The sequence below is a fragment of the Protopterus annectens genome, chromosome 3.part0 (assembly GCF_019279795.1).
Source record: "Protopterus annectens isolate FY-2018-M chromosome 3.part0, PAN1.0, whole genome shotgun sequence".
Taxonomy (NCBI): domain Eukaryota; kingdom Metazoa; phylum Chordata; order Ceratodontiformes; family Protopteridae; genus Protopterus; species Protopterus annectens.
This window is the reverse complement of record NC_056731.1, coordinates 7,904,656-7,922,865: the sequence shown is the minus strand read 5'-3', so window position 1 is coordinate 7,922,865 and position 18,210 is coordinate 7,904,656. Positions and strand designations below refer to the sequence as shown.

The 18,210-nt window shown below is 46.9% G+C and overlaps 1 protein-coding gene across 1 annotated transcript in view; it reads left to right on the top strand.

Annotated features, from left to right (window-relative positions):
• The window catches only part of MASTL (microtubule associated serine/threonine kinase like), a 1,083,009-nt gene that overhangs the window by 572,884 nt on the left and 491,915 nt on the right, over window positions 1–18,210 (top strand). The window contains exon 4 of the mRNA XM_044064547.1: window positions 6,915–7,078. Coding sequence (XP_043920482.1) covers window positions 6,915–7,078 — 164 coding nt within the window. The remainder of the gene's footprint in view (window positions 1–6,914; window positions 7,079–18,210) is intronic.

The following is an 18,210-nucleotide window of genomic DNA, read 5'->3' as shown; positions in this document are numbered from 1 at the left end:
TACCCATAATGCATCATCCCCCATTACTTCAGATCTTGTTTGCAAGCTATAAAAGACAAACACTCATAATTTTATATACATCAGATAAAGAGAGAGACAAATAGAGGCAATGCCAGATCTGGAGCTGGTAACGTTCGTAAGATGTAACAAATTTGTTAGATCCGCTCTCTTTCCTAAAATAAAACCCAAGAAGGTTGTGGGTGGGGAGTCAAGAAGGAAGGAAAATGGGCAATACAGACAGGACGTGGAGAGAGTAGTCAGCAGGATGCTTAAGTCACAGGCCCTTGAGAAATTACTTTCCAGCCCACCTCAGCAGGTTGCGGCTCCATCCGCCTCTATCTCCATTCCTCCTCCAACTACACGTAGTTTGGAGTCAGAGACCATGGGTGCACTGATAGTAGAACCTGACTGCACCGATCACCTCCTCTTTGGTTCCGACATCGGCTCCAATCACCTCGATTGTTCTGTCCATCGAGGGATCTGGGCGCCGAGGCTCTCTCGTTGGCTCTGAGGGGGTGAGTGGCATCAGATCCTTGTCCGGCCCCGCTCTCCCTCTTGGAGCTTCGGTGCAGGTGAGCTCTGCTCCCACATCAGCCTCTAAGCGGTCACCCTCGACGTGGAGAAGGAGACCCGTCTCTTCGGAGCTTGAGCTTTCTTTGCCTCGGGGTTAGGACGCCTTCGATGTCATGCAGAGTGTGCTGTCCCCTGAAACAGCCCTATCAGCCCCATTGGCTCCATTTCTCGTGGTTCCTGTGCCAACCTCTGCTCCTCCTCCGGCCCAGAAGCGTAGAAAACTTATGCCCCAGGACACCCCATTGGGTGATCTCTCTTCTTCAGAGGCCTCCCCTGATCACTCAAAGAAGCCTCCCCAGAAGTGCAAGAGGAAGCACCTAGACTCCCCTGAGTCTGTCACCTCAGATACAGACCTGGATGAATCGGAAGGGTCCCCCAGGTCCCCCTCAGAAGATGTTTCCTTTTCGGACATCCTTGAAATGCTTCGGCAGAGGGGTGGCTGGTCTTCCCTAGCCCCTACCGAGGATGAGTCTGTATACCTGGAGGTATTTGGTTCCCGACCCTCTACCTCCTGGGTGTCTTCACCTTTCGATCCACTCATGTCTGTAGTGGCTTGAAAGGCTTGGTCAGCTCCGGATTCTGTAGAACCTATTCCGAGGAGACCAAATAAATTCATAACAGCTCCCCAGGACAAACAATTTCTTACTAAAGGTGTGCCAGTTGATGCCATGGTGGTAGCAGCAGCCACCAAGAAAGAGTTAGCAGAAACTTCTTCATTTGTCCATCCACCAAACAAAGAGTCTAGGATGATGGACAGATATGGGAAGCAAATGTTTTCCTCAGCGACCTTCTCCATGAGGTCCCTGAATTATCTCTCTCATTTTACACAGCTTCAACGTGATCTCCTAAAAGAGCTTGGAGATACCCTACAAGATCCTACAGCTGAGGGAGCATCAGCCAAAATAGCTTCCAACTCTTAATTCAGTAGTCAACTCCTCCATGAGGCTTATTTCCTATGCAGCCGATGGAGCGCGCAGTGCCGCAAGTTCAGGAGTGGCTCTCAGGAGACATGCTTGGCTGCGGCTGTGTCAATTTGCAGAACCCTTTCGAGCATCCTTCACAAATACTCCCTTTGATGGCTCCTCGCTATTTGGGCCTCAGGTGAAAGACATGCTTACCAGGTGTGAGCAGGAAGGCAAGACTCTGTCTGCCGTGGGAGTCCATTTTTCCACTTCTAACCGACCTTATCCCAAAGGTCAGAGGGGTGGAAAGATTCATAGGTAAGTAGTAGGCTATCTGCCCTTTGTTATTTATAAGTCTAGCCATAGAGTGATGGCTTTTGCCTCCCCATTAGATTAGTAACCTGGGCCTCTGTCAACAGGGCTCCTGAAGTGATCCCAGGGTAGAACTTACGATTACCATCCACTCATCAAGATTTCTCTTGAAGAGGGTCATAGAGGAGCTCTGTCGAATATGGATTGGGATTTTATTCCAGAGTGAGGGGAGTCGCTGGGACAGGAATCTATCCCTCCAGCATGTCCTGTTTATTGTTGTACATAGGTTCAAGTTGCTAGAACGAGTGGATCTGAGGGATCTCATTTTTTTAGGTGAAGTATGTCCATTAGTTCAGGGTTTGACATGGCCCTATAGGTCAGGCATAGGTCACCTCTGAGCAGATGGTAAGCGATTGAGAAGAGCTGGAGCTTTTTTAGTCGTGCTTCATATGGTAATTGTTTAAGGCCCTTAATCCTCTTAGTGAGGTACTTCTGTGGTCTTTCTAGTTGTTGCAGGTGTCTAGTGAGGTATATCCCAATTGGGGCATTGTACTCTATTATGGGCCTAATGAGTGAGGAGTAAAGGGGCACAATCACCTCCTTGGAACTGGATGAGAAACCCTTTGTGATCAGGTGAAAATCCCAGGGACCCTTGCCTGACACGTGGTGATTTTTCCCCCAGGGGCAGAGGAGGAAACAACAACAATGGCAGACGCCCTCGTGGCAGAGGGGGATCGCAAAATCAGAGTGACAGAGAAATTTTCTCTGCCAACCCCTTCCAGCATCCCTGACGGGTTACCCGACTGCTAACCTCAGCAGGCAGTCGGGGGAAGACTTTTGCTGTACCCAAAAGCCTGGCAAAATATAACAAGAGACAGATGGGTACTATCTATTATATCTGGAGATTACAAAATTCCCTTCCATCAACCCCCTCTAGAGTCAAAAAAGTCCATCCCAGATGCCCCACCCAATCTAAGGGATCAAGCAGTCATACAAGTCTCAAAACTGGTGGAAAAAAAAGTAATTCAGGAAGTCACCGCAGACCAACTAGGATCCAAAACTTACTCAAGATTCTTTTTAGTAACAAAAAAGACAGGGGACTGGAGACCAATACTGGATCTCAGCAGATTAAACCAATCTGTTCAAAAAGAAAAGTTCCGGATGGTAACACTGCAGTCCATTCACCCCTTTCTGGGTCAGGACAATTGGATGTGCTCTGTAGATCTTCAGGATGCGTACTACCATATCAAAATGGACAGAAGCTCCAGGAGATTACTTCGCTTTTGGGTAGGGGCCAGTCATTACCAGTTCAGAGCTCTGCCCTTTGGTCTCACCACAGCCCCCAGGGTGTTCAACAAATGTATGGCAGTAGTCACGGCTCACCTGAGACTTCAAGGACGACTGGCTTCCCACTGCTACCACCAGGCATCAACTCTTAGAGGCACGGGATTATACAATATCAACCTGCAACCAACTGGGCATTACAGTAAATTTTGAAAAATCTGCCTTGTTGCCCTGTCAGTCTGTTACATCTATAGGAGCAGAATTAAACACACAACAGATGTTTGCAAGGTTACCTCAGGAAAGAGTTTTCTCTATTCGCCAACAAGTGTCTCTTCTAATGCAGAGCAGAAAGATTCAAGTCAGACATGTCCTGCAAGCTCTAGGCTCCATGGCAGCTGCCATTCCTTCTTGTTCCATTAGCGCGTTACCACATGAGAATCCTTCAGTGGTTTCGTTTCACGCATTGGTCCTTCCAGGAACTACACATGTCTCACATGATCCTGATTACAGAAACATGCAAAACACACCTCTCTTGGTGGATGGTCTCCCCACTGGTGTCTCAGGGCAGACCTTTCATACAACCCCCTCCGGTAGCCACAGTGACCACGGACGCCTCCCTGATAGGGTGGGGAGGCATTATCTAGGCAGGACAGTCCAAAGCATGTGGCAACCTCACGAGTAACATCTGCGTATCATTGCAAGCTCTTCAAGACTCTCTTCCTTTTGGGACTATTGCGATCCAATCAGACAACATGTTAGTTGTGTGGTACATCAACAAGCAGGGTGGGACCAGGTCCTACCCCTTATGTCGAGAAGCCCTCAGACTATGGCAATGGGCAATTTCCCCCAAATGTTTTCTGACATCAATGCACATCCCTGGGAAATCAAACGTTATAGCGGACAGGCTCAGCAGGGCTATCCTCATGCCTCATGAGTGGTCTCTGAATCTTCACAAATGGGGCCAGCCTTGCTGCGATCTATTTGCCATTCCCCTCAACAACAAATGCAACAGCTACTTCTCCCTGCTTCCTCCTCCAGGTCAAACACCTAGGGGCGCTCTAGTCCACGATTGGTCTCAGGGACTCCTTTATGTATTTCCCCTAATTCCAAGACTCATACAGAAAGGAAAATCGTTGGGTTGCAAAATGATCCTCATTGCCCCTTATTGGCCTCGACAGTTATGGTTTCTGTTCCTGCACCTCCACCTCCTAGACCAGCCTTGGATTCTGGACCCGGTGCCAGATTTTTTGATTCATCAGTCAGGCGGGTTACGCCAGTCCCTTCAGACTCAAGCTCACAGCTTGGTTACTCCACTTCCTACCTTAGCCAGGCTCCCAAGTATCTCCCCAGCAGTTCTTGATATTATTGTTTCCTCTCATAAGTCAACTACGAGAAAGACTTGTGCTAGCAAATGGAAAAGATTTTCATACTGGGCAGAATCTAGAAACTTAGACCCCCTTTTCAGCCCCAGTCCATCATATTCTAGAATTTCTAGCAGAGCTTTTTCAGTCTGATGCGGCTGCTGTTACCATCAGGATGCAACTGGCTGCCATATCTAATTTTCATACTGGAATTCTTAATTCTAGCATAATGTCTCATAAGCTCTGCAAAGCGTTCATGAGAGGAACATCTCTTCTTAGACCCCCAGTGAAGGATCCACCTCCTCCTTGGGATCTCAATTTAATTTTGACTTCTTTAATTCTGCCTCCCTTTGAACCAGCAGCATCATGTCCCTTAAAATTTCTTTCTTGGAAAACACTTTTTCTGGTTGCTATTTCCTCAGCTAGACATGTTTCAGAACTCCAAGTACTCTGTGTTTGTCCTCCATATATGGTGTTTCACAAAGAGAGTTTCTCTAAGAACCAACCCTTTCTTCATGCCAAAAGTCTGTTCAGAAAACATTTTAAATCAATCCATTGATCTCCCCGTCTTTATTCCCAATCATAGCAACAAGGTAGAATACAGTCTTCACCAACTGGATGTGTATAGACAATTACGTTTTTACCTCCATAGGACTAAAGAGCTAAGAAAGTCAGACCAGTTATTTCTCTCCTATGCTCACAATAAGCAAGGCCTTCCAGTTTCTAAGGTGATCTTATCCAAGTGGTTATCTGACACCATTGCCTTTATTTATCATTTAAGGCATAAAGATCTACCAGCAAAACCAAAAGGTCATTCTACTAGAACATTAGCCACTTCGGTAGCCTTTCAGTCTAAATTGCCCATGGATTCAATTTGTGCAGCTGCCAATTGGGCGAACCCTCATACCTTTAGCTCTCATTACAAAGTGGATGTGGTCTCCCAGAGCAGGGCTTCCTTTGGTTCCACTGTTCTGAAGATTCTGTTCCAATGAGCCACCCCAGGTCTTTAGGTGCTAGGGACGTTGTCCCAAACAGCAAGAACGAAGGCGAGATGGGACAACTTAACTTAAAGAAGTTATGTACCTACCATAATGTTCCATGTTAGTTGTCCTTCATCTCACCTTCCTTCTTGCGTCTCCCTCCTTCCCCCTTCCTGGAGGATTGAGTGGAGTTCACTATGGTTTCACTGGCTGATTTCCTTTTTCTTATTTCACATGCCAGGTAAACTTTTGACAGTTTACTCTGATCTTTTATTTTGGTAAATCAGTTTTTAGGTTACTGGTTACTTTATATGTCTAGTGTGCACTATCACAAACAAGATCTGGGTAGCTGACGCTGGGCATTCTGGGATAAGGTTTAGCCTCAAGCCAGTAAACCGCTCTCAAGCTATGGAAGTAGGCTGAGTCAGAGCCGAGGATCGGCTCCGAACCCAAACAGCAAGAAGGAAGGTGAGATGAAGGACAACTAACATGGAACATTATGGTAGATACATAACTTCTTTTTTATTTTTCTTGACCTGGAAAACTATCTTTTTAGTAGCCGTTACCTCTGCCAGAAGAATATCAAAATTACAGGCCTTGTCTGCCAAACTCCTTATTTGATTTTTCATAAGGATAGAGTATCCTTACGTACCAATTGTACCTTTCTTCCTAAGGTGGTATGAGAATCCATTATTAACCAAACTATGAACCTCCCAGTTTTCTTTCAAAATTTCTCAAATAAGGGAGAGTATATGTTGCATCTTTTGGATGTTCACAGACAATTGTGTTTTTATTTACATAGAACTAAAAATTTCAGGAAGTCAGAACGGTTATTTGTCTCCTTTTTGGAATCAATATAAGGTAAACCAGTTTCTAAAGTGACTTTAGCGAGATGGTTTACTAATTGCATTACCTTTGTGTACAAAAAATTGGGCTTACCTTTACCTAAAACACCAAAAGCACATACCACCAGATCCATGTCAACTTCTTCAGCCTTTTTATCTAGATCATCTTTGAATGATATTTGTACAGCCACAACTTGGGCTAATCCTCATACTTTCATTGCAAGCTAGATGTGGTCTGTAGGAGAAGAGCAGCCTTTCCCTCCCACTAAACCCCTCCTTATTTAACTCTTGGAAGGATCTAAAGATGCTGGAGAAGCTACTGAGTCCCGAATTCTGTTGTATTTTTTCCTTAGGTTGTGCAGGTATAGGGGGCAACAAACAAGATCTGAGGTATGTTAGGTGCCTAGGGCACTTATGGGTATAAGGAAGAGCTTGAGAGTTTGTGTTCCATGAGCTGGAAGAAGCATCTAGCATTAAAAATGTTCAATCCAAACCACCAGTTGAGGAAGAATGAAAATGGGCAGCACAGCTGGAACATTATGGTGAGTACAAAACTTTTGGTACCAAAAAAAAAAAAAAAATGTTCCTATGAAAATAACATGATGTATTCTAACTTAGTAAAATTTATTTATTCAGTGAATGATTCTTTTTCTTAAGGTTCTGACAATAGAAGCTTAATTCCTGTTAAGTGCCTCACCCCAACTTTAATGAAGTCAAGAATTCAAACTGGAACCTCCAGCATCAGCAGTCATTCCCAGAATTACCCTTCGAGTACGGAATCAGAGTGTTGCAACAGCCCCCGGTGGGAGAAGGAGTTTCAGGTTAGTGATTAACATTAAGTTCTGTAAAGCTTTATTAAACTGGAATAATACAGGTAGAAGAGCAGTACATCTTTCCTGTAACATTTAGATAACTGGGCATTACACTGTGCAGTACATTCACTTCTAGCTTTTTAACAATGTGCTTGAGTTCTAAGCTGCAATGTCAAAAATCATCTATCCTTTCTTTTTCGAGGTCCACCATTTAGTGATCTTAACATGGCATCTGAGTTTCAACTCAAATGACTGTGAATGCTCCACAAGAACTAGTACACTCAGCCAAAGACCACAGTATCCAAAACAAAAAGAAAGTCTGTGCAGTTGAGAATATAATATAGGAGCATGATTCATAACTGCTAGCTTGAAGACTATTTGAAGACCAGGGTTGTGAGTTTCACATCCCTGTTAATGCATGAGGAAGTCAGATTTGGGAGTTTTGCTACTCCAAATGCAGGGCTGCACACACTCGCAATGTTGGCAGCACAGGTTTGGAGATGGTCTGCTGTCATCCAGGAAGCGGCCATTTGAGAACAAGTGGGCAGTCCTTCAACACCTATAAAAGTTAGGAGGCCAAAGATTGTCAAGCTTCTGGTACTCAGCCAGTTGGAGAGTGGCATCTTCATAATGAGTGTGCTCACAGCAGAATCATGGTCAAATAGGGCCGTAGCCCTCCCTCAGCCATTCTGGTGTTCTATTACTTGTCTTTGTCCCCCATTACCATAAATACTGATCTGAAGTTGTTAACTTCATTTGGTCTGCAACCTGTGGGATACGGATCCGATCTCTGATCCGAGCCGGCAACTTTACAAAGCTTAGATCCGAGCTCCTAGCTCCTCCCCTTACCCATAATCCCCTGCCAACCCTGACTGACCTCAGATCTAGTTTGCCGTGCTTCTGAACAGCAGCTAGATTGTGAGCTCCTGGGGTTTTTTTGGCCAGATAAGTCTCTCTTTTTGAATTTACTTGCTAAATCTGAGTGAGTATTAGTGTGTGGTTCCCTTTTGATTAAACTAGTTCAATTAAAGTTTGGTTAAAATTAGTCTAGTTTCTTCCTCCCCTCGCTGGTCGTAGTTAGTGTATGTGTTTAGTGTGTTGGGGCCTACCGAGTGAGTTTTTACTTTAATATGTCTGAGGCCCCAAAGCCAATATTCTCTAAGTGCACCGAGTGTGGCCATAAGCTCTCCCCGGCGGATAGCCACACTCAGTGCGTCCGGTGCCTTGGAGTTGAACACCTTTCCTCTGGATGTGTTATATCTGTATGGCGTTCAACCCCAGGGCATTGAAGGACCGGAGGTCTAAGCTGATCCTGGCGGGACTTTTGCCCCCGGATTTGGCTTCGGCCTCCGGTGCTTCTGTGGCCTCCTCCCAGGCTTCGGTGGCAGCCACTCCTGCCTCTCTCCCCCCGGCCAGGACTCGATCTCCCGCTTCTGCGCTGGAGGAGAGGGAGGCCAGGAAAGAAAAACGGAGGGAGAAGCACCACAAGCGGCGGGCCGAGGCCTCCGCTTCGGCCCCCCCGGCTAAGCGGGCTTCTCCCTCCACGGCTTCCAGGTCTCCTCCTTCTCTGCTCCGGTCTCCATGCTTCTCACTGAGACCAGAGGAGGAGGAGACCCGATCTAGATCGAGGTCATCGAGGCAGCACTTCCGGCCAGACTCGGTGGCCTCGTCAAGATCAATGCGTAGCCTTTCTGAAGCGGATTTGGACCAGGTGATGCAAAGGTTCATCCAGGCCCAAATGCAGATGGGAGTGCTCCTGCCTCCCCCCCCCCCTCCGGGGGGAAGCTCAACACCCTTCTTTTCCCTGATAGCTCCTTCTCTGACCTGCTTCCCGGGTTCGGAGCGCTCTGAGCTGGACAGCATTGGAGCCAGGGGTGGGTCGGCGCCGACAGTATCTGGTACTTCGGCTCCGACTCTTCCTTCGAGTTTACCGGCTCCGTCCTTGTCGGATCCAAGCTCTCAGAGCCGTGCTCTGAGCTTCGTATCTGAGGGGTTTAGTGTGCCTTCGGCTCCGTCCAGGTCGAGCACACTGGCCCTTCGGATCAGATGGTCTCGGCGCCGGCTCCGATCCATCCATCGGATCCGAGTGAGGGTCGGCTCTCGGATCCCAGAGAGAGAGTGGCTCTCCCTCTGCCTTCGATGTGGTGGAGAGGGCTCTGTTGAGTGCATCCAGGCCCCCGCTCCCTGCTACGGTTCAATCCCGCACTCCCTCTCGTTTGGGTAAGGCTTCCTTCGCCCGGCCACAGGGACAGCCTGCTTTGACGTCTCAGGTCGTTCCCCTGGAACAAGATGTGGCTGGTGAGTCGTCCTCTGACAGTCCCCCTGAGGATGTTCCTCACAAGTGGAAGTGTAAGAGGAGGCACGTGGACCCCCCCCCCAAGTCCTTGACAGAAGACACGGATTTGGTTGAGGGGAAGGCTCCCCAAGGTCACCCCCCGAGGATGTCTCCTTCGGAGACATCATGGAAATGCTTAGGATAAGAGGGGGGTGGTCTGCCCCCAAGGCTTCCTCGGACGAATCCATGTTCCTGGAGGCGTTCGAAGCAGGCCCATCTACCTCTTGGGTGTCCCCACCGGCCGACCCCTTAGTGGACCTTATCACCACTAGGGCATGGAAGGAGCTGGACACTGTGGAGGCCAGTCCCCAAACGTCTTGACAAGATCCTGAGCCCCCCGGCAGAGAAATCCCATTGGAGCAAGGGACCCCCCCCGTAGATGCCATGTTGGTGGCGGCAGCCACCAAGAGGGAGTTAGCCCAAGAGAGTCCCTCTGTCCATCCCCCGAGCAAGGAGTCTCGCTCGATGGACCGTCTCGGGAAGTGGGTCTTTAGTTCAGCGACCTTCACTGTAAGGTCCCTGAACTACATGGCACATGTGATTTGACTGCAGCGAGACCTTATCAAAGAGTACGCTGCATCGCCCCCGGAGTCCATGTCGGGGGAGGACAAACAGTTGTACTCAACTTGCATGGCCACTCTTAGGTCTATATCCAACACCTCTATGCGGCTTTTATCCCATGCTACAGAGGGAGCCACTAGAGCCAGCGGAGCAGGCCTAGTTATGAGGCGCCAGGCCTGGCTCCAACATTGTGATTTCGCGGAACCCTTCAAGGCGTCCTTTGCGAATGCCCCCTTTGATGATTCTGCCCTATTTGGCAAGACAGTTCGTGAGACTTTGGTCCAGAGCGAAAAGGACGGGAAGACGTTGTCTGCCGTCTGAGTCCGCTTCTCTACTCCCCAGAGGTCCTTCTCCAAGAACCAAAAGGGACAGAAGAAGATGTGGTTCCAAAATTCGCAACAATCCCAGTCCATTCTGGACTCCCAGTCCTTCCGCGGCAGAGGAGGACAGGGTGGACGCCGCCCTAGAGGCAGAGGGGTCCCGAAGAACTTTGGGTCCAGAGAAGCCTTCTCTGATCGGCCCACGCAGCAACCCTGAAGGGTTGCCCGACTGCTCCACTCTGGAGGCAGTCGGGGGGCGTTTCTCGAAGCACCTGGCAGCTTGGGAGTCCATTACAACAGACCGCTGGGTGCTACGTATCATATCCAGAGGATACAGAATTCCCTTTTCCTACATTCCTGACACCCCCGGATACCTCCCCGATGTTCCACCCAATCAGAGGGAGGCAGCAGCTGCGGAAATTTGGCTGCTTTTAGAAAAATGAGCCATCCAGCACGTCCCCCCAGGCCAGTCCGGATCGGGTTACTACTAGACAGGGGACCTAAGGCCCATCCTCTATCTTTCCCTACTAAATCTGTCACTAACCAAAGAAAAGTTCCGGATGGTCACTCTTCAATCTATTCTCCCCTTCTTGCGGGAGAACGACTGGATGTGCTCCATAGACCTCAAGGACACGTACTACCACATATTGATGGACAAACGGTCCAGGAGGTTTCTCCGCTTCCGGCTGGGAGCCAGTCATTATCAATTCAGGGTCCTCCCCTTTGGTCTCACCTCAGCCCCCAGGGTGTTCACCAAGGTATTAGCAGTGATAGCGGCCCACCTGAGACTCCAAGGAATGCAGGTCTTCCCATACCTGGACGACTGGCTCCTCACCGCCCCGACAAGGCATCTACTATGCTTAGCCAGGGACTACTTTCTCAACCTTGCTCCGCAACTAGGGATCACTATAAACTCGGACAAGTCCTCTCTCACCCCGACTCAGGTGATAGATTTTATCGGGGCCAGACTGGACACCAACAGGCAACTAGTCTTCTTAACTCCTGACCGGTTGCACACTGAGGGCACGTGTGGGCCATCTTTCAATCTTCAAAACATCCAGCGGGATTGGTTCTGAGGGCCCTGGGGTCCATGGCAGCCGCTGTAAACCTTCTTCCCATGGCGCGTCTGAACATGAGGATTTTACAGTGGACTCAAGTCCAGTGGTCCCTTCATCAATACCCCTTGAGTCACCCCATTTCTCTCAGCAGGGCCTGCAAGAGGGCTCTCGTTTGGTGGCTTCAATCGCCAGACCTCCAGGCGGGACGCCCCTTTGCCACGGCCCCCCCTCTCGCCACGGTGACTACGGACACCTTTCATCTTGGGTGGGGGTGGCATTATTCGAGCAGGACGGTCCAAGGCACATGGAACGATTCGGAGACCTTATTGCACATAAATGTTCTAGAGATGAGGGCAGTGCTGTTGTCATTGCAAGCACTTCAGACCCTTCTGCCTGTAGGAACAATTGCAATCCAGACAGACAGTATGTCTGTGGTATGGTATATCAACAAACAAGGAGGAACCAGGTCTTACCCACTCTGTCGAGAAGCCATGAGAGTGTGGGAATGGGCGATCTCCACCAACCGCTTTCTCATTGCAATGCACGTTCCGGGACGGACCAACATCCTGGCAGACAGACTGAGTCACACCATCCTTTCACCTTATGAGTGGTCCCTCAATCCTCGAGTAGCGAGTCGAATTTTTGCCGTTTGGGGGCAGCCCTGTTGCGATCTTTTCGCATCTCCCTCAAACACGAAATGCAACAATTACTTCGCTCTCATTCCCCCTGCCGGGGAAGCCCTGAGGGATGCCTTGGTACATGCTTGGCCACCCGGTCTTCTCTATGCCTACCCTCCTCTTCCCCTCATGCTGAAACTTCTTCAGAAAGCCAGTCAGTTGGGGAGCAGGATGATCCTCATTGCCCCATTCTGGCCTCGCCAAGCTTGGTTCCCTTACCTCTGGTCTCATCGAGTGAATCCACCCTGGATTCTAGATCCCCTTCCGGATCTAATCTCCCACCCCCAGGGGCTCCCACTTCCTGACCTGGCCAGCCTCAAGCTTACGGCTTGGCTGCTCCGGTTCCACTTGTAGCTAGGGCTCCCGATATCTCTTCTCCAGTTAAAACTATCCTAGTAGCAGCACATAAGCCCTCTACTAGGCAGGTCTATGGTAGTAAATGGAAGCGTTTCTCTTTCTGGGCAGAACGCCATAATTTGGACCCTTTTACAGCCCCCTTGCCTGCGGTGCTGGACTTTCTTTCAGGTCTTTTTAATGGCGGAGCTAGCTGTTCTACGGTAAAGGTTCAGTTAGCAGCTATCTCTCATTACCACGTAGGTACTGAAATGGGTCCTTTGATTACTACAAAATTGTGCAAAACGTTCCTAAAGGGCACCTTTCTTCTTAGACCTCCAGTAAAGGAAGCGGTACCTCCATGGGATTTGACCTTGGTATTACAAGCCCTGACAGCCCCTCCCTTGAACCGGCATCTTCAGTAGACCTCAAATATTTGTCTTGGAAAACAGCCTTTCTTGTGGCTATTACTTCAGCCAGGAGAGTATCTGAATTGCAAGCTCTTTCTGTGAAACCTCCATACTTAGCCTTTCACAAGGATAGGGTTTACCTCAGGACCAATCCCTCCTTCCTCCCGAAGGTAGTTTCTGAATCTAATATTAACCAATCTATCAATTTGCGGTCTTCTTTCCTAACTACCAGAACAAAGGGGAGTACAGACTACATTCTTTGGACGTGCACAGACAACTTAGATTTTGCATTCATAGGACATCTGGTCATAGACAATCCGACCAGTTGTTAGTCTCCTTTGCCAAATTTAATCTAGGTAAACCGGTCTCAAAAGTTTCCTTATCGAGATGGATTTCACAGTGTATCATTACAGCATATCAAAATTCCGGCAGGCCCGCACCTCAAGGAGTTCGTGTCCATTCAACTAGGGCTATGGCTACATCTGCCGCCTTTAAATCCAGGGTTTCCTTGGATGATATCTGTTCAGCAACCACTTGGGCCTCATCTCATACCTTCATCCATCATTATAAATTGGACATTACCTCCAGAGGGAGAACTTCTTTTTGCTCCGCAGTGCTCCGGAATATCCTTCCATGAAGGCCGCCCAAGGTTTAGGTAGCTGGGGACTCTGTCCCACAGGTTGCAGACCAAATGAAGTTAACTACTTCAGTTTAAGAAGTTATGTACTCACCATAAAGTTCCATCTGAGTAGGTAAACTTCATTTGTCTGCAACCGTTCCCCCCTCCGTCCCCCTGACCTTCAGATGTGTTTCATGTCATATAGTGATATACCATTTCTGATAATGTAGTTAGTTATCCACTATAGTGCTTGCGGGCAAACTTGATCTGAAGTCAGTCAGGGTTGGCAGGGGATTATGGGTAAGGGGAGGAGCTAGGTGCTTGGATCTAAGCTTTGTAAAGTTGCCGGCTCGAATCCGAGATCGGATCCGTATCCCACAGGTTGCAGACAAATGAAGTTTACCTACTCAGATGGAACGTTATGGTGAGTACATAACTTCTTATTCAGTACCGGTGGTCTGCAATAGTGCTTTCTTTACTTTTGAAATGAAGACAATGATGTGGATTTCATTTAAAACTTTTAATTTATTTATCCTTTGTTGGCTAGGTTAGTCAAACTAGGTTAGTTGCCTCTTTTCAAGGGGGGAGACCCTTTGTGGTATATTTATACTACTAGGGAAAATTTGGCCAGGGCATCAGGGAACTTCTCCCTACTTTTTTTGATGGCTCAGATGGATGTAAAAAAAAAAAAACTCACAGCACCTACCATCAATGCAGGAACTCAGGCAGATGGGGCTTTATTTTAGCATATTATCCCTAGGATGACACACTCACAAAAGTAGCATCAACGATTCATCTACATGGTGTGGATGTAGAACCCACAGCCTTTTGCACCAAACGTGAGTATGGTATTTGTTGTGCTACTAACACTGCATAGAAATTTTATGTCACAAATACTAATGGCCATTTGCTAAGCAAATCAGCTGCACATTGGAAACAAATGTGGCATTAGCAACAGTAAACTTATTTTCTCTTAATGTTCAAGTTCATTGAAATACAAACTCACATTAATTGAAAATGTACCTGTCCTGGGCTGTTTTCTAAACTTGGGTTCCCTACATATATTTTAGGACCCTGCATAAATGCATGTGGTGTTTGATTCCAGAATTAATGTATTTCTTGTTAAATGCAGAAACATTTATTTGAACATTTTTTCCATTAAGCAGTGAAACAAAATGTATGAACCAACAAATGACAGAAGTACCCATTTCAGAACATTTCAACCAAATCTAATGATAGTAGGTGCAGAGGACTAATGCTCTTGTCCCCTGTAGCAAAGGTGTAGAGTTTGAGCCTGAGCAAGTTAACCAACCCAGCCCCCTTAACTAGGGTATCATACACGCACACCCCTCCTTACTTGATAGTTTCCCAGTGGCATCAGAATGCTGCTTTGGCTTGTATCAAGTTCCCAGCGGCATACTCCAAAAATCACACTCCTTGTACTCCAAATCATACCTAATAAATTTCCTGTGGCAAAATCAAATCTCTGTAAGAATAATGCTTAATTACCAGTAGCCAAATCAAATTTAGCACATTGCTCTTACTCGAGAGTAACATGCACTGGCAGTTACGTCTTGATGCTGTAAGTGCAGTCTCAACACAGAGATGGATGGGAAAATTAAAACTTACTATTTTAAATGTTTGGCTTTAAAAAAAAAATTGGCCAGGTCCCCCAGCCAGCGAGCTTTTGGTAGTTGGTTAGGTCAGAGTCTGAGTGTTCTTCTTTGTGCAGTGCAGTTGTCATAAAAACTTTACTGCATGTTTCTCCTTTGTCCTGAGAGAGGAATTTGTCATGACACACTCACAAAAACTACAACCACTCTGCTACAGGCCCCATGAGAAGCTCAGTGTCTCTCCAACCTAACACCACTCTATTCAGCTGCTCTACCACCTTTCTCTTTTATCCAATCGGTGGATACATTGTTATAAGAAAAGCGCAGTCCGGTTCTGAACGGTCTTCAAACACAAACACCTAAAGTTAACTTTGAGTATGTGTCTACCTGTTTGAGCTAATATTCATTATCCCCTGAAGAGCACTCTGCTTTGGCTTGTAAGCAGCCCCCCCCCCCCCACACACACACACACACACTCATCTTCCATTTTCTCTTTTATTCCCTTCTGTTTGCAAATAGTATCCATAACTGATCAAATACTGTGTGTTTGTTAATTTAAATTGAGACCACAGTAGCCTACTGATACAAGGTTATCCTGTTTTTCCACCTGAGATATGGTTACGAAATGACTTACAGCTTCAGAGCAGTCCTTGGTCAATTATGATTGTTTCTTAAACACAAACTTGTCTTTGCTTGGATCTTGGCTCATTAGCAGCAGTACAAAAGAACTGCCTGCTCACACCCTTGTTCTCCCCCTCCTCCTTCCCTGTTTATGACCTTAAGCCAATCCCAAAGTTAATAAATATTACCTGTGGCAGGCACCATTTTTAAAACTACAACCACCCTTTGAGCACTTTATGCTCAGCCCTGCCATAAAACTTACTAAAACTGCTTGAACTGGGGCACAGCTAACTGATAGTTCGTGGAAATACAGGGTACCTACCTGAGTCCATTCACTATCATATGTTCTTATATCAGTTTACTCTGTTACCTGATTGTTTCCAGCCCCTTCATGAGAGCAACTAACAGGGTCTCTGCCCGCTTCCCCACCCTGCCCCCAATTCCCTCCCACCCCCAATGGTCTTACCTTTATTACACACGCAAACCCCTCCCATCTTTCCAACAGCCAACCACGGCACTAAACCCAACACTACCTCCTCCATTTTCCCACTACTATCACTCCTCCTCAGCTAACATGTATAAGCATACCATACCTGTGCTCACTGCATACACTCTCCTTGCATATCTTACATCCTACCAAAACTCCATCATTCCCCCACTCAACCACTACCACTGTACTGCTATTCACACCAGCACTCATGTCTCGCCCTCACTCAGCTTCCCTCCCACCAACTCAAGAACCATCCCTATGCACCCCCCACATATTCTATCAACTATATTACTCAAACAAAAAGCATCCCTACAACTTAACATAGTAACCCTCCCACCATACCTATTACCCACAGAGCACAATCATAAAGTTTCCCTAATAAACACATTCAAAAACTGAGAAAACTAATAACCTCATGCATATCAAAACTAGCCCTAAGTGGAGGCATCCACCCCAACCCCACCATCTCCAACCCCACTCCTCATAATCAGACTAGAAACCACTTCTTCCAAATCACAGCCAGTAGAAAGCCAAGTGACGACCTTCTACTAAGCCTAAATATTAGAAGTATATCCAACAAGGTCCATGAACTTCATGCCACCATAGACTTGTACTCCAAAGATATAGTCATCCTGACAGAAACCTGGCTAAAACCTCACATTACCAGTGAGCAAATCCTCCCTACCGGTTACAGCATACTAAGAGTAGAACAGCTAAATAAGAAAGGAGGTGGTATAGATATATTTAAACAGCATCTAAACATTCAGATCTTAAAATCATCAGCTCCACAAATAGACAATGAAGAAATAATATATACCAACCTCAAAATAAAACCATCAACATAATTGGATGCTGCTTCCCACCTGGACAAAACATCCCTCCACTAGAAAACCTCCTCCGCTGACTACCCACCATCTCCCCCAAGAAACTGTAATTTTAGGTGATTTCAATATTGACTGGCAATCCTGTTCTAGCAACCATCCAACCCATCATCTGAACCTTCATGGCTTCACCCAACTAGTCCAGTCGCCAACCAGGATAAATAAAAACTCCAAGAAGTACACTACCCTGGATTGGATACTAGTCAGTAAGAGCCCCCAGTCATATATAGCAGGCTGCTTATCGGATAGTCTCAGTGATCACTCCCCAACATTCCTACTCAAAAAACACCTATACCAAGTTAAACCTGTCATCTACTGTTAAATATGTAAAAAAAAACCTAAACTTTAACCCACTCACATTCATCTCATCCCTCAAAGAATGTAACGGGCATCCTCTAAAGTACCTCAGTCTTGATGACGCAGTTGAATTTTTTAATACTAACTTCCTGAGCATCCTTAATTACCACGCCCCCATAATACTTTCCAGAACCAAAGCACAACCCTCCCCTTAGCCACAGAAAACCACTAAGTCAGAAATGAAAAACAGGAATAAAGCCTGGGAGCACTGGTGCAAAACCAAAACCCCCTCAAGTAGAGAGAAATTCCTAGAACTACGTAATAGAGTCAAAAAGCTAATAAAACAGGGCAAATTCCAATACTACCAGTCTGCCCTAGACTGCTCCCAACACAACCCCAAACAATTCTGGTCCTCCATAAACTTCATCCTCCACCCAGGTAAAGTCAGTACCCCTCCTCCTAACATCCCTCACTCCTCCGAAAATATTGCTACCTCATTCAACACACACTTCACACAAACAATACTATCACTAGCTAGACAACACAACCCCCCTCCCCTCCAACCCACACCTTCAACTAGTAATCTCCCCACTGTCTTTTCTTTTCCTGTTCCTACCTCCAACATAAAAAAAAACTCTTAGCTAAACTTAAGCCCACCAAATTAGCAGAAGACAGCCTCCCAAGTGCATACCTACAAAATTGCAGCTGATGCTCTAGCCTACCCAGTATCCATCTTGATTAATCGATCTCTGTCAGAAAGTTACGTTCCCACACTATGGAAAGTATCACATATAATTCCCCTCCACAAAGGCGGCCCCTCCACAGAACTAACCAATTACTGCCCCATAGCTATTCTCTCTCCACTCTCCAAAATACTAGAGAGATGCAGTCACACTCAGGTCTCAGACTAACTCCTTACTAACAAC